Source organism: Sturnira hondurensis, unplaced genomic scaffold (genome assembly GCF_014824575.4).
Source record: "Sturnira hondurensis isolate 20B ecotype Veracruz unplaced genomic scaffold, ASM1482457v3 Scaffold0003090, whole genome shotgun sequence".
NCBI lineage: Eukaryota > Metazoa > Chordata > Mammalia > Chiroptera > Phyllostomidae > Sturnira > Sturnira hondurensis.
This window is the reverse complement of record NW_028075721.1, coordinates 2,146,719-2,166,545: the sequence shown is the minus strand read 5'-3', so window position 1 is coordinate 2,166,545 and position 19,827 is coordinate 2,146,719. Positions and strand designations below refer to the sequence as shown.

General features: G+C 47.8%; 1 protein-coding gene across 1 annotated transcript; it reads right to left on the bottom strand.

Moving 5' to 3' along the window:
* Window positions 1–4: 4 nt before the first annotated feature.
* On the bottom strand, window positions 5–18,541 carry KCTD19 (potassium channel tetramerization domain containing 19). Its single transcript, XM_037041695.1, has 15 exons — window positions 18,251–18,541; window positions 12,990–13,140; window positions 11,726–11,917; window positions 10,309–10,440; window positions 8,013–8,223; window positions 6,818–6,978; window positions 5,511–5,614; window positions 4,936–5,078; window positions 4,664–4,747; window positions 4,279–4,393; window positions 3,267–3,894; window positions 1,857–2,048; window positions 1,543–1,697; window positions 1,124–1,225; window positions 5–196 (listed from the first exon to the last, which is right to left on the bottom strand). The coding sequence occupies exons 1-15, from the start codon at window positions 18,533–18,535 to the stop codon at window positions 83–85; spliced, it is 2,769 nt and encodes a 922-aa protein (XP_036897590.1). The 5' UTR covers window positions 18,536–18,541; the 3' UTR covers window positions 5–82.
* Window positions 18,542–19,827: the final 1,286 nt, after the last annotated feature.

The following is a 19,827-nucleotide window of genomic DNA, read 5'->3' as shown; positions in this document are numbered from 1 at the left end:
GGACATTCTTGGTTCAAATGAGTCTTGGGAACTCGGGATATGTGGGGACAGCGTCTCTGGGCACCCTAGCCCTCTGGGCACCCTAGCCCTCGTGTAAATACTTGCTGAGAACAGAGTAAGAGACAGACTTAGACAGGCCCCTCTGGATGAGCAGGTCCACACAGGAGCCATATTTCTTGGCGAAAGGCAGTGTCAGCTGGAAGGAAAAGCCAGTCTTATCTCTGATTTCCAGGCCAGTTGCCTACTCTGGCTCTGTGGGCAGGGTTCTCCCGGCTGGCCAGGCACAGGGACAGGACAAGGCCATTTGTTGGGAAACTTGGATGCTCTTGGGCGCAGTTCTACCCAAGGACATCTTATGGGGTTGTGGCTAAGAGGCGCTGCCAGGGACCTGAGCAGAATGCCCCAGGGGTCAAACACGCATGTTTCCTGCCACTGTTTTCCCACTTCCAGCTATAGATGTTGATTTCACCTTTCTTATCAGGCCAGAGGCCTAATAATTTGGCACTAGTATGTTTATGGTAAAGATGTTAGAATGATGTACTTGATTATAGAGCTACGAGATAAATGAGAAATTAGCTAATTCTTTTTCACCTATGTTTAATATAAACTTTGAACCCCAAAATTATGTTAAGGAATCAAAAAACAAAATCCTGGGTCATGGTCATTCCTTTTCCCTTACCAAACATTTTCTTTTTCTTTATAAAAATGCTTTAAAGGAACTTAAATATGAAAGGAATGTACAAAAATGGTGGCATCATGGTTACTTAAGTAGGTAAAGTTGGTATCACCTGTTGAAAAGGTCTGACTCCCAATAGTTTCTCTGATTTCAGCATCCCCAAACCCTGGGCTTGTGTGATACGCATCCCTGAGTGTGGCGGGTGTTTTTAGCAATGAAGACACAATTTGTATCATTGGAGGAAAACTACAGAAATAAGCAGCCTCAATACTGCTTTTGGCCAGTCTGGGCTGGTTCATATCAGCCATCCTTTCCCCTGCCCCATCCTGGACCCAGGGACCTGAGGCTGAGCTAGCTGCCTGTCTTGCCTACTGGGAAGCCAGACACAGTGTCTGTCTGAGATATCTGCAGGGTCACCATTCCCAGTGGGGTGCGGGTGGCTCTCACCTCCACCCAGCTGTGTAGGCGTTCCTGGGTATGCCGGTCGTCCTTGAAGCCGGTGATGGCCAGCAAATCCACCACAAACTGCTTGGGGCTGATGTGCAGGGTCTGCCAGAGAACCCACTGTCAGGCAGGGCTGGGGGCAGGTGCCTGACACACATTTGCTCTTGGCCTCTCAGAGTGAGATGCAGCACAGGGGCTTCCCTGGGCCTGCAGTAGCTGCAGGGCGGAGCGGTCACTGTCACCCCATACTGCCTCAGCCAGGGCTTGGTCCAAATGATACTGCCCTGTCTTCCTGCCCCTAACCAATCCTCCCCACCCCTCACTCCCCATCCTGGCTTGCTGCTTCTTGCCTTGTACCACTCATTGTAGGGCAAGGGGACAGACAGATAGAGAAGGAACAGGGCCTGAGGCCTATCACGTACCCATAGCCGGTTGGCCAGGGAGACCACCTTGGCTGTGATGGCTTTGGGGTCCTTTTGTCTGATGGAATCCAGGACAATGTCAGTCAGGAAGCGGTGACATTTCTGTGCATAAAACATCTCTTCCCAGGACAGAGAGAAACTCAGGAAAGTCACTTCTGTGGAGGAGAGAGTAGATGTGGCCCCATGTACCCACAGCTAGGGCCTTAGAGGCAGCCTGTAGTAAGGGCTCATGGGGGAGACAGTCTCCTCAAAGGACCCTGGGTGGGGCCTGGGCATCCCCACAAGGAAGGGCAGGCCTGGCTCCAGATCCTCACCTCGGGGCAGGGGGCTGGCTGTGGGTAGTGTGCGCCTCAGGATGCTTTTCTCTGTGGTGTAGATGATGCTGTCCTCAAAGAACATGCAGGAGCCATCACTGCCCACCACGGGGGGGTGGCTCACTTTGAGGATGACCCCTGCGTTCTCTAGGTCACTGGCCTCAGGCAGAGGCTGCTCAGGGGCCGGGTTTTCTGTAAAAGTAACATGGGGAAAGGGTTCTTAGTCCATCTCAGAGCTCAAGCAGGGAGCGGACGAGTGGTGACAGACCAGTAGGCAGCCACCCCAGCCTTCTAGCAGCTGCTGTCTCCAGCTTTCAGAAGTGGCACCTTGGATTGGCAGGGGCCTGTCTTCACTCTCCTCTCTTCATTGCCATGGAATCATTGTAAACCATATCCTAAATTTCAGAACTCCAAGAAATTCTCCAAATTTCTTTGTTGAACCAAAGCTGATATGAAATAAGGCTAATAATAATCCAGCTGGGGACTGGAAATCTTTGTAAAATTATTAAATGAGGAGCTTTTGGGACAAAACGTTGATGTATGTCCACTCTGAAAAGTATGCTTGACAGACCAACTTGTGGCTTACAGTCAGGGCTCAAGAAGGCCCCTCCAAGCCACTAAAAGGGAAGGCGACCGAATACACTAGGGAGGACGCTAGAGGAGCAGAGGAAACAGTCCATCACAGCAGTCCTTGGCACACCTCCCCGGGCTGCTCTGCACCTGTCCCCGACACGGCACACCTCTCCAGCTCCTTGTCCTCCATCCCACCTCAGATACCATCCATCTCCTTGCAGTCACCCAAGCCAGAAACCTGACCCCTGTGGCCAACCCTCACACCCATCTTCCCTCACCCTGTCTAGCCTGATTCATCCAGAAGGATCTCACCACTTCTAAAGCACTTCCCCTCCTGCTGCTGCGTTTCCTCTGCTTCTGGAGCAAGCTTTCTGAACGCACACCTCAGTGCTTGCTCCCTTGTTGAAAATGCTACAGTGGCTGCCCAGTCCCCTTAGGATCAGGACAAAGTGCCAGGTCCTGAACTTGGGCCACAAGACCTGCTCTGATGGCTGTCTGTCTCTCTTCTCCGCCGAAGCCTGGCCTCCAGCCAGACAGATAACTTGGTTCCACAAGCACTGGTGCTTCCTCTTCCTTCCTTGGCCAACTCCCCAGCAACCCCTCGTGCTTTGTGCTCCATTATTTCATGGGCACCCACTTCCCATATGCTTTCTATGGTTTATCAGTTCCTCAAACCACACCATTGTGTTGGTTATATATGTATATCTGCTGCTTGGCACAGCTGGCATGGGTGAGTGCAGGGTTCTAGTCTCCCTTTGTCACTCACTCTGTGGTCTTGGTCAAAGTTTGCTTTCCCTGTTTAAATGAGGCCAGGGTCAAGGATGGCACAGGACTCACCTCTCTCCTTTGACCTCTGCTTGCCCCAGTCCTTCAGGGTGACAGCTCTTTTCGTGGGGAAGTATGGCTTAAACACTGGCTCTGGCCCTTTGTCTTTGGCTCCAGCTCCAGCCCCTGCCTGCAGACCTGGGTCCTTCTCTGAGGCTGTGGAATGGCCTTTCCAGCAAGCTGTGGTGTTGGGCTGGGAAGCAGCCTCACTTCCCAAGGGGAGCTGCAGGGTGGCCTCATCCAAGGAGCTGTTCCGGGGAGCTGTCAGTGGCTGGAGTTCCCACTGTTTGCAATTGACCATGTCCCATTCCCTCACCAAGGAGATGAGTTTCTGCATTGGCGTTACAGGAGGGTCTTTGGTTTCACATTTCTGTGTAAGGTTGACGGTGGCAGTCTTCTTCTTGGGGGGACTTTCAGGGCAGGTGCCCCAGTGTCTGGGGTTGGCACACAGGCTGGAACAGTGGGAGTATGTGCTGGGATTGCCCGCTCGCTTGGCACCTCGGCACAGGGACATCTGGATGGTCCGGGAATACTTCTCAGCCTCCTCCATCTGGCTGCACCTGGCCAGGGTCCCCTTGGCCTTGTTCCATGGAGTCCTGTCATTGCCATCCTGGAAGTCCACAGGTGTGTGGGCTGCAGACTGGGGAGGGAAGGCACAGCAGCTCTGGGCATGTTGTGCTTCCACACTGGAGCCTCCCTAGGTCTGATAGACTAGCCTCTGAGACTTCCCTTGCCCACCCAGAATAATCCCATCCCCCATATGGTCATCCATCTGAGCTTTGCTCAGTCTGAGGGGGGTGGTGTCAGCCCAGGGGCCTCGTGCCCCAAAGGGACATATCAGCATCCCGGGCCACTTCAGCCAACACTTCCCTGTGCCTCCTCCCAGGTTCAGAGGCCAGTTTCTGTGCTAGGACCCAGGTAGGGCCTGCCGCACTCTGCTCTGCCGCCCAGTAGCAAGGCCTGTCCTGACTTTGTGCGAGTGTCCTTTGAGGACGTCGCCAAACCAAAGAAGGCTGGGCCTTACTTCTTTGGCATCTCTACTGAACTCCACCAGGGACTCCGGCCCTTCTGTCACCACGTGCAGCTTTCTGATAGGAAAAGCTTCTTCGTTTTCAGATTCCTTCTCCTGAGTCCATGACCTACAGGCTCCGAAAAGGACTGGTTAGTGAGCAGAAGCTTCTACTAGCCCATTGATCACCCAGCCTGGCTGAGAGTGAACTCTAGACAGTGGGGGAGAAGGGGCTTTTACAGGGTTTTACTTAAGTCACTGCCCAGTCCTGGGCCTGCGCCACCCCCTTAACCCCAAAGAGAATAGGTCCTTCTGGGAGGTGGGACTTAAAACAGGATTCCCAAGAGGAATATAAAGGAACAGACTCCAGAATGCAGTGTCTGGAGCAAAGTCCCCTTACTTGTACGCCTCACTTTGGACAAGGGCTTCTGAGAGGGACGGGATGTGATATTCCTCCACCTCCTGACAGAAGAGGGGCCATTCCCTGTAAATGACAAGAGGTTGGGCGGGCAGCTGGGTGAGAGGGGAGGGGAGGTGTAGGCCTCCAGAGCTGCTGCCTTCAACAGCAGTTCACATGTTAGAAATACAACCTCCGCCCTGGAGGCTGCAAACTCAAGTTCCCTTTGTTACAAAGGGTGGGGTTTCATTATGTACTTTCTTTCCTTCACTTACTTAAATTCAGATGGTAAGAACAGTTTTCCAAGTCGCAGGAAGTTGAGAACATGTCGGAACATTTGGCCATCTCCGTGGATCAGCAGGGTCTGTCCATACGTGATCCAGTACGCTCTTTGAGGGTTGGATAGCAGTTCTGGGTACTGCAAGGGGTTGGACACCAGACTGTCAGTCTGTTAGTTAACGTGCTAGGTCTTCAGTAAGTGGCAGATTAGTCTTCTCTTACTTCAATTTCCTGACCATTCTAGAGCAGAGGCTTTGGGATTTGCTGGCCACAGGGAGCCATACTGGGGAGTAGAGCATCTAGGGAGAAGCACATCGTCTCTGCTTCCAGTTTTGCTGGTCCCTAGACCACCCTCTTGAGGCATCTGGAACATCCATGCCTCTCCGATGATGGCCTCCTCCCTACCCATACTCCTCCCAGCCTTCCCAGCCTGCTGTTTCCATGGTAAAGCAGGGAGAAGTTCCTTGTTCTAAGCAGGTGCTAGAGGCAGTGTGAGGGTCAGGTGACAGGTTCCAAAGCAGCTCAGCTACAGAAGCAAAGGGAGAGTGGGATGGCCTGGGGCTGGCAGTACCTTCAGCAGGGTCTGCAGTGTGGTTGCATACCAGTGGCTTCCAACATAAACCTTGATGATCTGTTGAGGGGAATACACAGTAATTTCTGCCATCCACTCCTCATCTAAGGAAACCAGTGAGAAGGAACATGTCACATGGGCAGGAAGGGAAATTTTGCAGTGTATTGCACATTGACTCAGTATCTTCATTAGTCATATTCTGTTGTCTATCCTGAGAGGTAGCAGGAATCTGACACCAAACTTCTCTGCTGCTTAAACCTCTCCTGGGTGGTGAGGTGGGTCTGGAATGGTAGCTTGGAGGGTCAGCCAGTGACTCTGGGGTGGGGAGGGTAAGCCCTTTGGAATCCCAACCCCAAGGGCACCGCTGCTCTTCCCTGGACCCACCTCTCTCTCAGGAAAGCTGGACTGATGTTCCTGGCTGCCTACGTTGCCAACTGCCTCTCGTTTCTGGGTGGTGTGTCCTGGGTGTGTAACTTTTCACACATCTACTTAGACTGGTGCTAGGAGACCCTCGTTATGTTTGCGCTCACAGTGTGGTGAACATCCCAGAGCCAGCTCTCATCAATTCACCGTCACTTCTATAGAGAACAAGCCTCTACACATGTCTGAAAATGGGACTGACTTCTGGGGATAACAAGACTTGGGCTTTGTTGTGATGAGCTTTGTAATGAGTGAAGGGTGTATAATTAGATTTTGAGCTCTGTGAAGATAAGGACTGGGTTTATTTCATTCATTTCTATACACTTAGAGTCTACTTTTGTCCTGATACATAGTAGATGCTCAATAAATGTTGAATGTTGCAGAATAACAGTAATACAACATAAACTTGACCTGAAAAACTTAATAGGAGGTGATAGGCAGATGGTGAAAACAATACTGTCTTTGGACTCAGATTTCAACTCCAGCTCAATCATGATCTAAGTGTGTGATTCGAGCAAGTTACCTCTCAGAGCCTCTACCTCGTCTGTTACACAGACTCAGGGACTGTTTCTCCCTGGAGGGCAGGCAGTGAGGACCAAGTAAGCATAGCATGTCTGCACCCACAGTGGGAGCCGGCGTGCTTTGGGCATGGTGCAGCCCCACAGTGGGTCAGTCTGTGCTGTTTGAGGCTACACGTGGGCTTGGAATAAGGAGGGGTCACTTAACATGAAAGTTTCCCTTTAGGCAAACCCGCAAGTATCTGTCTGTCTGGCTTTCCTTTCCTCTTCCATCTACAGTTACTGGCCCTAGCCAGCCTCATCTTTCCCCTCTGACCCTCCAGACCTGCCCCCGATACTAAATTCAGAATAAGAAGCTTCTTGATTTACTGAGCACATCCATGGGTGCCAGGGTCTTCGGCTCCAGGTAAGTCTTCAGAGCCACTTTCATTGGCTCATAGGTGATGTCTCTCTTGTCCAGGAAGGCACACAGCTCATATACCTCAGAAATGGTTTCAGTCAGGGGCAGCCGGCAAGTCCCCAGCCAGTTCCTGCCCAGAGGAAAGGCCTGTCACTGAGAGCCTCAGCACCATACCCCGAGAGAGTCCAGCCTGTCAGCTCTGTGTCTAGAATGTCTAGTACTAGCTCTGGCTCACACCCGTTGTCACCAACACCATTTCCCTGATTTAACTGGAAATCTGGAGGGACCTTGTAGGACAGTAAGCTTGAACACACAGGCTCGCCCTTCTGGAGCTGAGCTTGACCTGTTTCAGCAAAGCCCTCTACAATGACTAACCGCAAGCCTCCAGGCCCTATCTCATGTTGAAAAGCCAGGCCAGGGTCCAGCCATTTATTTCCTGCCCCCGTATCTGCTCAAGGCATCTCATCACTATATGGCAGCCTGCCATGGTCTTGGTAGGTTATTAATATCTGTGTATCCAAGAAAGTTTGAACACCAACCCCCTGCCTCCAAAGGCACTTGCCTTTGCCCTTGGTGACATTAGGGGTGGGCCACAAAGGCCCAAAACAACAATATTAGGGTTCCACTCTGAACCTGTTTCCCCTTTTATAAACAGGATTGGAATCCATGCCCCTGCACTAATGGGGACATTCTGAGCTCGTCCCTCAAGGCCGGGGCCAAGCATCACCTCCTCAGTGAAGCTTGCCTTGTGGGGACTCATCCCAAGTTCTGGCCTCTCTGCATCCATTGAGCCTCCCAGGGGTTGGGGGAGGACTGTGTAGGAGGATATGCGTGGTTGGGTGGGGAGGTTAAATACTTAGCATCCTGAGGGGCATGACTATGGCTTGGTCACCTCAGATCTAGCACAGGAATAGAACCAGAGCAGTGGTTTGCAGAGGACAGGGATATGGAATAGTTCAGAAGTTTTAAACCCTTGCACCTTGGTGCCAGCCCTCTCTTCTGAGGCCAGGGTTCAGTGGTGGAGGTGGGAGTGGTGAAAAGGATGGGTTTGCCCCCAAGGATACTACTTCCCCCTGGCTGGTGGGCAGGGCCCCAGGTTAGTTCCTAGAGAAAGGCAAAGCCCACTCTGAGTGGGACCGAGCTATTCTGCTAGGAGGGCCTTACTTGACATGCTGGAAGAGAACTCCATTCCCTGTGATGTACAGTCTACTGCCGTCCAGCGTGCTCTCGATGCGGAGCTGTCCCAGCGCGGAGTCTGGGTACTTGACCAGCACACCCAGGGCCATCATGTACAGTGGCTTCACAGACTCCAGGCTTGCTGCATGGCCCCCTTGCCCTGGGCTTGGAGGAGGACAGGAGGTCCGGGAACAGCCCCCTGTGCCGGGAGAAAGGGGTGACTCCTAGACCCCTCTCAGTCATACCTGTACAGGAATCTTTGGGTCTCCTTCATGCTATTGCTTTGAATTAGCACTGAGGAGGCTTAGAAGAAGCTTATTTCCTTGCACAACCCAAATCTGGATCTTCTCAGAATCAGTATAATTTTTAAAAAGATTTTATTTATTTATCTTTAGAGGGGAAGAGAAGGAGAGAGGAAGAGAAATATCAACGTATGGTTGCCTCTCGTGAGTCCCCTGCTGGGAACTGGCCTGCAACCCAGGCATGTGCCCTGACTGGGAATCAAACCGCGATCCTGTGGGTCACAGGCCTGCACTCAATCCACTGAGCTACACCAGCCAGGGCCCAGAATCAGTATAATTTTTTATATTCTGAGTCAGGTTTAGTTTAGAGGTCAAAACTATTTATTGGGAGGTAGGGTGGGGAGAAGAGAAAAATCTACTCTGAATCTAACATTTGGAGTTCAGAATTTTCAGTGCAGCAGCCATCTGGCCCAGCCCCTGCAGGAATCTCTCTTAGTTCCAGGTTCTGCTCTAATTATGTATACAGTTAGCACTATAGCTTCCCAGATTCACAGTATGTGTCACTGCTGGCAGGATTTTCCCCAGAAACAAACGGAGTGGTGTTTCTTCCAGGCTGGGCATTTAGGTTGCTGGCTCCAGGGCAGCATCTCGTTCTCCTGCAGCGGGCACAATGCACCGTGTGCAGTGGCAGCAGCGGGCTGAAGAGCAAGCTGCTGGGTGATTTTCTTGGATCACCTCCAATCCCAAGAGCAACCCTAAAAGAGGGGCAGTGCTCTCCTCACATCACAGATGAGAAACTGTCCTGAGAGACTAATTAAGCACCTGTCTCAAACTGCAAAGCAAGGCAGGGGCAGACCTGGGAGTTGAGGGCAGTTCTGTCCATCTCCAGGGCTCCTGAAGCCATTTCCCTTTGGTATGGTGCTTTATAAAAGGCAAAGCCCACACTCAGTGCTGGGTGACTGCCGCACAGCTTGCAGAGCCCATCTGCAGACCCGCTGCCCTCTGTCTTCACACAGCCCTTGCGGAGTACGCTCCCCTCCACCAAGCTCTCAGTGACCTATGTTCTCTGAGGAGCAAAAGCCCTTGGGGGAGGGATTTGAAGTCACATCCCCATAAGTGGATTGTTAGAGCCTAGGGCAGACTCTTGAGACCTGCTGCAGGATGCCATTGCCCCCAAATAGGATAGGACTCTGCGGGGGAGGAGGTTGGGAGAGCAAGGCCTGAAGACAGGGAGAGGCCCCTTCCCATGGGATAAATGTCTGGTGGTGTACAGAACACACTTCACACATGCTGTACATTCTCGGTTCTAGACATCCTCAGAATGCCAGCCAAGGTCACACTGAAGTAGCTAGCTCCTTCAACATGCACAGTAGCTTCCATGGATGTGCAGGAATTGCAAAATGGGATGATGAAAAGCAAATAGGAAACGTGAGGGGAAGAGCAAGCTGGAATGAGGTGGGGCCGGGGACATGAAGGCCTGATCTGGACCAGGGTCAGGAAGTGTCAAGGAGCAGGCAGAAACAGACTGCCTTCAAAATAGGGGATGTGGGAATTTGTAGGTGGGTGGAAACATGGAAGCACTAGTGAGGAATTTGCTCAAGCATTTCCCACCCCCTGCCAGCTGTGCCTAGAAGACAAAGGACAGGAATGGCAGGTGGATGCTACAAGTTCCCAGTGGTTCATTCGTTTCCCAAGCAAAGCAGACCTGTCCTGCCCTTGGGAAGCCTGCCATCAGGCTCAGCCTCCTTCCCTAGGACATTCTGGCCTGGTTTCCTCAGTTGGGCTGAACTGGTCTCCCTAAAGCCACTGTTGGCTGAAGCCACCCACCCTCAGTGGGGAGGCTGAACAGACAGGCCTCACAGGACTTGAGGTTGAAATTCCTATTCTTGGATTTTAAGACAGTCTGAACACCTGCTTTTTTTCACAAGCACCCAAAGCCCAAAGTAGTTGTGGAAGAGGAGATGTCTGTTCTTAGCTTTTCCAGATCAAGACTGACTACCCCAGAATATCAAGGGGAGGGCAAGTTTCCCCTGGTGACATACCCATGTTCATCCGGTATAGCCTTACAGCTTCAGTGAGCTCAGGGATTTCTAGAATTTCCACTTCTGCTTCTAACACATCTATGTTGGAGAAATTATCCGGTAGTAAAATCTTCTGTGAGCGAAGGAAATTCACTTGAAGAGCAAAGGAAAACAAAATGAGTTAATGAGGTTATTTCTAATTTAACTAAAAGTCCAAGTTTTGACAGGTTTTTGGTGCTGCAACTCATCCTAGGTTCTCCTTGTTCTGAAACAATTTCTAAACAAACCTGGTCAGATTAGCCAGATTTAAGTCTGTGGTTTTCAAGGTGAAAGACCCCAAATTACTTTGTTTTCCTGTTTTTGAGTCCATACGGGTGGTCTCCTGTGGTCTGGCCTGGGGATTCCCAGAGAGGACCTCCTGGTGAGCCCACTGGCCCTGAGACTTACCCTGTGAGTCTTAACCCAAGAGCAGGTCATTCCAAAACAGGGAGTTGTCTTGCTGCTTAGAGGAAGGGCCCAGCCGAGGCTGAGTTGGCAGGTGGCACTTGCAGTTTGTCCCTGCCTGGGTTGCAGTGTGGGAGGCAGAGTTGGAGCCAACACTACTGTCCTGTGTGAATCAACTTGGAGATTCAGAAGCACATCATGACAACTTTCCAGGTGACTACGATTTTGAAAGGCTGGGGGTACCAGGCATTTGGGAGCCTAGTACAACTAGGGTGTTTCCTGCCCTATTCATCTAGGTGGCGGCAGCATCTTAACAATCAAAGAGGTCATTCAGCTCACACCCCTCCCCCCCCCCCCCCCCCCGGGCTGGCTCGCGNCCCCCCCCCCCCCCCCCCCCCCCCCGAGCTTGTCTTGAGGCCGTGGGGGGAGGAAGGCTCTCTTCTGTCCAGGGTTGAAGCTCTCATCCCTCCTTAGGCCACTAACTCAAGTAGACATTTCTACAGCGATTCTGGGGAACCTCATTTCCTTTTGTTCTGAGCTTCATGGAAGTGAGAGCAGGAAGGAACCATCCTTTGAAATACCTCTATTTTCTCATTTTACAGTGACAGAAACTGAAGCCTAGAGCCCACTTGGTTATGTAAGGGCAGAACAAGAAGAGTAGCTGATCTTGGGGTCCAGCTCAGGGCCTTGCCCTTCACACCAACTCTTGTGGTCCCTGACACTGCCTCAGGTAGTTTCCAGTGCCCCCTCACACCCAGGTCATTCCCAAATGAACAAGGAATAAAATAGCCCTGAGGCTAGTAGGAGTCAGATAGCTGGGATTCTGTTTGCCTCCAGGAAGGCTCTGTCACGCTCCCACCACCTCTGCCCAGGGAAGCTCCTGAGGCTCTGAGCAAGGAGCTGGGCCTCCGTGGAGTGTGGGTGGGAGGGATGGATGTGTCCTATCAGCTCACCCACCCCCACCCCTACAGTCCCCCCCGGACAGAGCAATCACCAATGAACCGGAACTCGCTGCACTCGCACTCGATCAGGGCCACGGTCTCAGCTAGCCACAGCAGGTTGTCTTCTGTCACCAGGCTGGGGTACTTGGCCACTAGGTCTAGGGGCAGGAAGCAGTAGTGTACTTCCTCTTCCGTGTCTAACAGTGGTGTGTCCATGAGCCCCAAAGGTGCCTTGTCATGTAGGCCTGGAGGAGAATGTGCAGAGGAGTGTCATCACCTCCCAGAGGCCAGGGCTCTCAGAGGCCACTAGGGCTCTCACTGGTCCAGGGGCCCCAGAAGAAGCTGGAAAGATCCACCCTGGAGATGGTCCCTGCCAGGTCCTGCCATTCTTTCTAGAGGCAACACTAAGGATTGGCAGGAGTGTGGTAGGGAGCAGGGCGTGGAAATCTAATTTTCATTTCTAGAGTGAAAGTCAGTGGGACATGTTACAAAATTTTGACTTATGTACCAAAGCCATTAAATTCACATTAGTTATCTATTTGGTTCTTTCTAATTAAGCAAACAAACCATTGTGAGTAATAGGTAAAATAGATCCTTTTGACTCCCCTGGAAGCACAAAACTCGTCCACAGTCGCAAAATGTGCTTGGTGTCTCAGATAGGCCAATCTGTATTGCAAGGCGCCCATCAGTGGTCATTTGGGGACATCCCTTGTGTGGTAGAGTGGATGGTCTGAGAAGATGGTGGAGTTCCCTGACCACTAGGAAACATGGAGTGCAGCCCTGCCCTGCCCAAGTGAAGCCAATATGGGGAAGAGCGAATGAATGTGGAGGAGCATGGTGTTTTTAAAAATTTTATTGGTTTCTTTATGTAGTTACTGTGAGAGATTGGTTTTTATTTTTTTATATTTTATTTATTTATCTTTAGAGGGGAAGGGAAGGAGAGAGGGAGAGAAATATCAAAGTATGGTTGCCCCTGATGAGGACACACAATGTATCGTGTGTCCCCTGCTGGGAAGTGGCCCACAAACCAAGCATGTGCACTGACTGGGAATCGAACCGTGATCCTCTGGTTCGCAGGCCCGTGGTCAAATCCACTGAGCTACACCAGCCAGTGGAGGAACATGTTTGATGCCAGTGTGTAAGTAGCCATGGAGAGGGCACGTGGCAGGATACAAGATCAAAGGAGATGGCAGTGAGGGAGAGAAGCCACCCAGAACTAGTTTAGAAATCAGGGTACTCTCTGGATGGAAGCCACTTCTGTTAGGATGAGAAGGGAAGCTGGTTGGGGCTTTAGGAAGACTCCGTCTGTGCTTATACCTGTGAAGGCCGGGCTTTTTATAGGAAATTCTGAGGGTTTGCTGATACACTTCCACGTTCGCCAGTAGTTCAGCGATGCCCTCTCTGCAACAGGTATGTCTGCAGGCCGCACACGTAGATGGTGCTTCCCTTCCTTCAGATTATCCAGAGTCTGTTGGATAAAGAAGATTACTGCTTTGAAAATTCTAAACCAAGTAACTATCTACCAATCTAAACCAAGTAACTCCTTTACCAAGGAGTAAAATACCTGGAAAAATAATATGTGACTTGCTTTAGTAAAGTGTTTTGAAATAGAGTCAATCACACAAAAAAGTAGATTTAGGTCTATGATATTCAAAATTTCAATGGAAATTTCTCTTCTGATTTTTTTAAAAAAATTATTTATCTTTAGAAGGGAAGAAAAGGAGAGAGGGAGAGAAATATCAATATATGGTTTCTTTTTGTGTGTCCCCTGCTGGGAACTGGCCCCTGCTGAGAACTGACCTGCAACCCAGGCATGTGCCCTAACTGGGAATCGAACCACGATCTTTTGGTTCGCAGGCCTGTGCACAATCCATTGAGCTACACCAGCCAAGGCTTCTCTTCTGATTTTTGAAACAATATTTTTGGGTTATAGTTTATGTGGATTAATAGAAATTTATCTTACACAATCTTAGGAGTAATTTATAGTTAATCATTAAAAACAAGATTTTCAGTTATCATTGCCCCTCAAGAGTTCAAATATCCTTTTTTGAAAAAAGATTTTATTTATTCAATTTTAGACAGAGGGGAAGGGTGGGAGAAAAAGGAGAGAAACATCAATGTGTGGTTGCCTCTCGTGCAACCCACACTGGGGACCTGGCTTCCAATCCAGGCATGTGCCTTGACTGGGAACCAAACTAGTGACCCTCTGGTTCACAGGTCAGTGCTCAATCCACTGAGCCACACCATCCAGGGCTCAGAAACCTTTTTTGAACTGTTATAAGTGTTTTGCTCTGCTTGTTCTCTGTGCTCGTCCTAACCATGGAATGTGGTCTAAGTAGGGAAGTGGAGATGACACAGGGTACATTTTCCAAAGGGCTTTCAGTCATTTGCTTGTTTACCCTAACACCTCTGGGAGATAGATGTGGTGTTTACATTCTCATTTTGCTGATGAGGCTTTTGTGGTCAGAGGATCCCTGACTTGCCCAACCAGTCTCCCAAGTCTGGAGCTTCTCCACTTCAAGGAGCAGGTGCGCAGGGACTGGGTTGAGGCTGGAGTGGAGCACACCATCCAGGCAGGGCTGGAGCCCGGGGCAGAAGGCGGACTGGGTGTCTCAGTATCCCCTGCACTCAGGGACCGACTCTCCCTCAAAAGTCCTGCCCAAGGGGCAGGTTATCATAACATTAAGCTCATTTTTTTCTGTCTCTAGCTTAGAAGAAAACAGAACTTTCTTAATAAATTTTTGGTTATAGCTGGAAAAGTCATCCTGTAAAGGTACCACATGACCAAAATTTTTCTCTAAAAGCCTTATAATGGACAGAACACCTCAGATTTGGTACAAAACTAACAAAAGAACCTGCTTCTAATTCCTAGCTACTCAGGTGAAGCTCTTGTGAAGCTGCTCATGGGAATCTCGAGATTTGAGAAGAGCTCTCTGGGGGCTGTGGCTACAAACCACCCACATAACTGCTTGAAGTCTGCGAAAGGAGGGGGCCAGAGTGAGTCTTCCCCACTGTGGGTGGCTGGTGGACTTGTGGAAGGACTGGGGTATGAGTCTGCACTCTGTCCCTTAAAAGCTAACATTTATTGCCCAGGCACCTTCAAATGAAATCCTTCTGGGTTGGGTAGTTCAGTTTGGCTGGGTCGTTCAGTTGGTTCGAGTATCGTCACAGTACACCAAGGTTGTGAGTTTGATCTCTGGTCAGGGCATATACAAGAATCAACCAATGAATGCAGAAATAAGCAGGACAACAAGTCTGTCTCTCTCTTCCCCTTCCTTTCTCTCTCTAAAATCAATCAATGAATTAAAAAATAAAATAAACCAAATCCTCCTAAAGTTCCCCCAACCCATAAAATAGGCTCTGGTATTATTAGTCCCATTTAGCAAATGGGAAACATGGCCCACTCAGTGCCCCAAGTAGTGGAGATGCTGAGAATGGGACTCTAGGGCCCGTGGACTCTAGGGCCCATGCTCTTAACCACTGCTCTTAACAGCTGCCTCCTGCTTCCCACCTAACCTCTCCAAGCCTCAGCCTCCTCACATGTGAAGTGGAGATAGTACAATCTGGGAGGTGGTGTTGTGGGAATTCAAGGAAATAATGTAAATATCAATTTCCTTTATCTTAGTGGTAAGAACCCAAACCACCTTTCCACCTTTGTCTCCCAGCATTATTTTGACCCCATCCCATCATCAGTGACACTAAACTCCACAAAACTCCAGACACCCCTTGTTCCGTGATGCCTCCTCAACTTTATCTATGCTGTTTTCTCTACCCAGAATACTTATCTTCTCCCTTCTCTGCCTGAAGACTATGGAGCCTGCTCCAGCCAGAGTGGGTCGCCCCCCTCCTTTGTTCCCACAGACCTGCAAATGTCTCTACGTGGGCCTGGCTTGGAGAGAGAGAGAGGCTGACAGGAAGAAAGGGCTCAGCTTGGGTCTGATTGGTGTTGGACTGAAAAATGTTGGATAAAGATGCAAGAAAAGCAAGTGAAACTAGGGAAAGCCTTCAAGAGACAACATATGTTCTGAGTTCCTGCTAAGCTGACTACATCACAGGAACTTGAACCTGCCATTTATTTCACCTGCAGATTCAAATCCTGAGATTCTATCTCAGTGGAAGGAACAATGGTGCCCTTGAACAACTCTAAATTGGCCACTGGGGAGGGGACAAATTGGGGGAGGAAAATCCCTGCTTGGGAGAACAACCTGTTTGAGCATGGGCCTGGATGCTCTATCTGGAGGTTCTGCTTGGTCCCTAGGCATATCCTTTGGTGTGGGTCAGTAATGACAGTCCAGTTAGCTTGAGAGATCTATTTTGTAGAAATGAAATCTCCCTTTATTCTTCTTTTTTTAAAGATTTTACTTATTTATTTTTAGAGAAAGGGAGGGAGAAAGAGAGAGAGAAAAACATCAATGTGTGGCTGCCTCTCACATACTCCTAATAGGGGACCCAGCCTGCAACGCAGGCATGTGCCTTGACTGGGAATCAAACCAGTGACCCTTTGGTTCACAGGCCGACACTCAATCCATGGAGCCACACCAGCCAGGGTGAAATCTCCCTTTCTCACTACTCCCACTATGTAAAGTGTGAGCAGTGCCAAAGAAAACTTTGTAATATTTTGATTACATGTTGAAATGATAGTACTTTAAATATACTGAGTTAAATAAAATATAAATAAAATAAAATATACTTTAAATAAAATATAATAAAATTAATGTCACCTTTTTATTTTTTAAATGTGGCTACTAGACAATTTAAAATTACATATGTCATTCATTTTATATTTGCATTGTATCATCCCCTTCTCTCCTTAAAGCATATAGGAATAATGGCCGGTACCCAGAATGCTTTCAGTAAATACTGGCTGAATGCATTAAGTTGGACTGCCTCAGAAGGGTCTTTAGACTAAGAATTGGCAAACTCCATTTTCTCCAAGCAAAGTGTTTGTACCTTTAGGCAAGAACCTGAGTATCTGAATAGGCCTTAGCAGCAAATAAAGTGATGGAAATATATGAGGTTGTTGATTTGCTTGAGATGGCTGTTCATTCTCCAGCTGTATTTACACTGTTTCAGTGACTAAATACTACCTAAGTTGTGCCAACCTAAAATGTTTATTCCTTTGAAAACACCATTTCCAAAAACATAAGCACCTGTTTTATGGTCTGTTTGAGAAAAGCCAATCCTCATGATTCAGTGAATACTCGGCCGTTCTGCTCACAACTTGAAACTTTGAAAATGAACCAATTCATTGGCCTTTGAGCTGTTACCTCCCATTTAGAAGTTACTTTCCAGTTATGTTTTGTCTCAGTTTGGGGAGTGAAGACAGCAGAGAGGTTAAAGGGTTTGATAAATGTTTGTATTATAGGCTTATGTTCTTTAAAAGGGGTCTTCAAAAAATTGCCTTTATCTTTTTGATTTTTAGCAATGAACAAGTGGCTCCTTTTCCCCCACAAAACGATGCCTTGGTATAGAGTCACCAGTGGTCTTGACTTGCCAGGCCATTTACGTGATTTTGAATCCACTTGTAAGCAATTCTATTATTCTATTCTTGGGGTAGTTGAAGAAAATTTAATTCAGCTGGGTAGCTTGGAAAAAGAATACTACATCTACTGTGCTGGAGTATGTAAGCATTTTGATTTCCAAATGCATAATAACTTTTAAGAGAAAACATTGAATTATTTAGTAAGGAGTATCCATAAAAACATATAACTGCTCTCACTCCTACATGACCCAGATATGCATGGTCTACCTCAATTTTCTTCTAAGAGGTGTCGGGGAGGCACAGTTTGTTGTGTGCTGACCTTCAGTGCAGCTTGTTGGGTCAGTGAGTGCAGGGGTAAAGTAAGGAACACCTTGTCCAGACAGTGGGATTAATATGGGGTATGGCCGAGGGTCCTTCCCAGTTATAATATTTAGTTCTTCCAGGATGAAAAAAAGTCATTGTTTAAAAATGAAGAACAAACCACTTAAGATAAGCCACAGGAATAATTTCTGGAATCTTGAGAAAATTTTAAAAAGAAGATAATGTTCTTTGGTGATATCTTAATGGATATAAGTAAAGACATTTAAAGCTCTTACAACGAGAAAACAAGAAGTCTTGGAAAACAGAGAAGAGAAGGCAAAGAAAAAATTCTGCAGTTTGGAGGACATTTTCCTTGTTGTAAGTGAATTTTGCGGCCCTAACAGGCACAATGAGAAGTAATATTCTTGATGAATCTTATAGATTTTAAATCTCAAGCACAACATATATAGCAAGCCCTACAATTTCTAAAGTGTTCACATTTTAAAATTCAACAACAAAGACAGAAAAAGCTTAAAATAGGATTTCCAAGAGTCAAAGGCACCCTCTCAGGGGGTGGTAAGTTCCATTCCAGGTTAATGGTGGCAGGCTGCTCATATAGATTAGGCAGAGTCAGGATGAAATCCTTTATTCAGAACATGCATTCCCAGCATATTTTAAAAATTATTTTAGCTTACTCATCACACTTCCCCATTTAGAGCAACCAATATACAACACAGTTAATGATGTAAGGCCTACGTTTACTGATCGCCACTCCTAGAAGATGAGAGTATCTTACCTGCAGCAAAGGCATCAGCTGCAAACCTAGTGCTTGCTCATAGAGCAAGTTCAGTTCTGCACAACTGGAGAAGGAGAGTTTGGAGGTGTAGAGGTAATAGTGCACGTGCCTAAACGTGGACCCATCTCTGTCAATGAATAGCCTCTGGCTTTCCAAAGAGGTCAAAGTTGAAGCCTCTTTCCATAATAGGGAGTCTGGGAATTGAGCGAGTTTGCTTCTGGGAACTGAGAAATGCCAGCCCCCAACGTTGAAATGAAATAAATCTTCTGCTGAATCATGGGGCATGCCAGGCTCCTCCTAAAGGGAAATAAAAAGAGAGCTATGCAAGAAATAGAAACAAAAAGCATCCACATTGAAAAGGGAGAAGTAAAACTATTTCAATTTGCAGATGACATGACTTTTCATATAGAAGAGTCTAAGGAATACACTGAAAATTGTTAGAATAAGTTCAGCAAGGTTGATTAATACTAAAAAAAGCAATTGTATGTTCATACACTAGCAATGAACAACCCAAAAGTGAAATTAAGAAAACAATTCCACTCACAATAGTATCAAAAGAACAAAATATTTAGGAATAACTTTAACAAAAGAAGTATAATACTTATACTCTGAAAACTTCAAAATATTGTTTAAAGAAATTTAACAAGACCCTCCCTGGTTGGTGTTGCTCAGTGGATTGAGCACCAGCCTGCGAACCAAAGGGCTGCCAGTTAGATTCCTGGTAGGGCACATGCTTGGGTTGCGTGCCAGGTCCCCATAGGGGACTTGGGAGAGGTAACCACACATTTGTATAAATGTATAAAATTTTACCTAAGAAAGAACCATAAAACAATATATTGAATTCTAGGTAAAATCTCGCATGCTGAAGTGATTGGTATACAATGTACTGATATTGTAACTTATTCTGAAATGCATCAAAAGGAAGATGGATTGATAGAGGGATAGATCGATGAACATGTGATAAATACAGCAACATGTTTATTGTAGAATCTAGGTGGTGGGTGTATAATGCTCACTGCACAACTCATTCAACTTCTTGGATGTTTAAAATTTTGCATTAAAGTGTTGGTGGGGGAAATTGTTAAAGTAAGCGGTGGTTGATAAAAAGAGGAAAAGCCTATTTCTCCAATAAAAATCCCAAATCTCCTATTTTGACAGCTGAGAAAGGAAAAAAATGCGTGCAACAGAGAAGGGGACAGGGTTCTTTTATAATAAACCTGGTCTCAATATTCAGATATAAAGAAGAACAATTATATATGCCACATTTGCAGCTAGAAGAGTTAAAGGGGGCATGAAGAGAAATATTATAAATTAACAAATGGTGTCATGACTCACAGAAGCAGAGCTGGAAAAGCCAATCTAATGGGCTAACCCATGCTTGGGAGTCCTAGCCCTTCTAAATATAGGTAAGACTGAACAGGACAAGTTGCAAGTAACTAAGGGCCCTACCTAGATGGGAAACCATAAATATGCAAGGACTCTGGATTTTTGCTTTCTATTCTCCTTAAAGGTGACTAGCTGACTGAGAGCTCAGTGAAACGTGCTTTGAGTGTGATTTTGGAGGTTGAAGAAACCTG

What these genes read in the sequence shown, in the direction of transcription:
- KCTD19 (XM_037041695.1), bottom strand. Translation starts at nt 18,535, where the DNA reads ATGCCCCATGATTCAGCAGAAGATTTATTTCATTTCAACGTTGGGGGC. An exon ending in GTTCTCTTCCAGCATGTCAA is followed by an intron (nt 6,979 to 8,012) that starts GTAAGGCCCTCC and finishes TCCTCTGGGCAG; the next exon opens with GAACTGGCTGGGGACTTGCC. An exon ending in GTCCAAAGTGAGGCGTACAA is followed by an intron (nt 4,394 to 4,663) that starts GTAAGGGGACTT and finishes CGGAGCCTGTAG; the next exon opens with GTCATGGACTCAGGAGAAGG.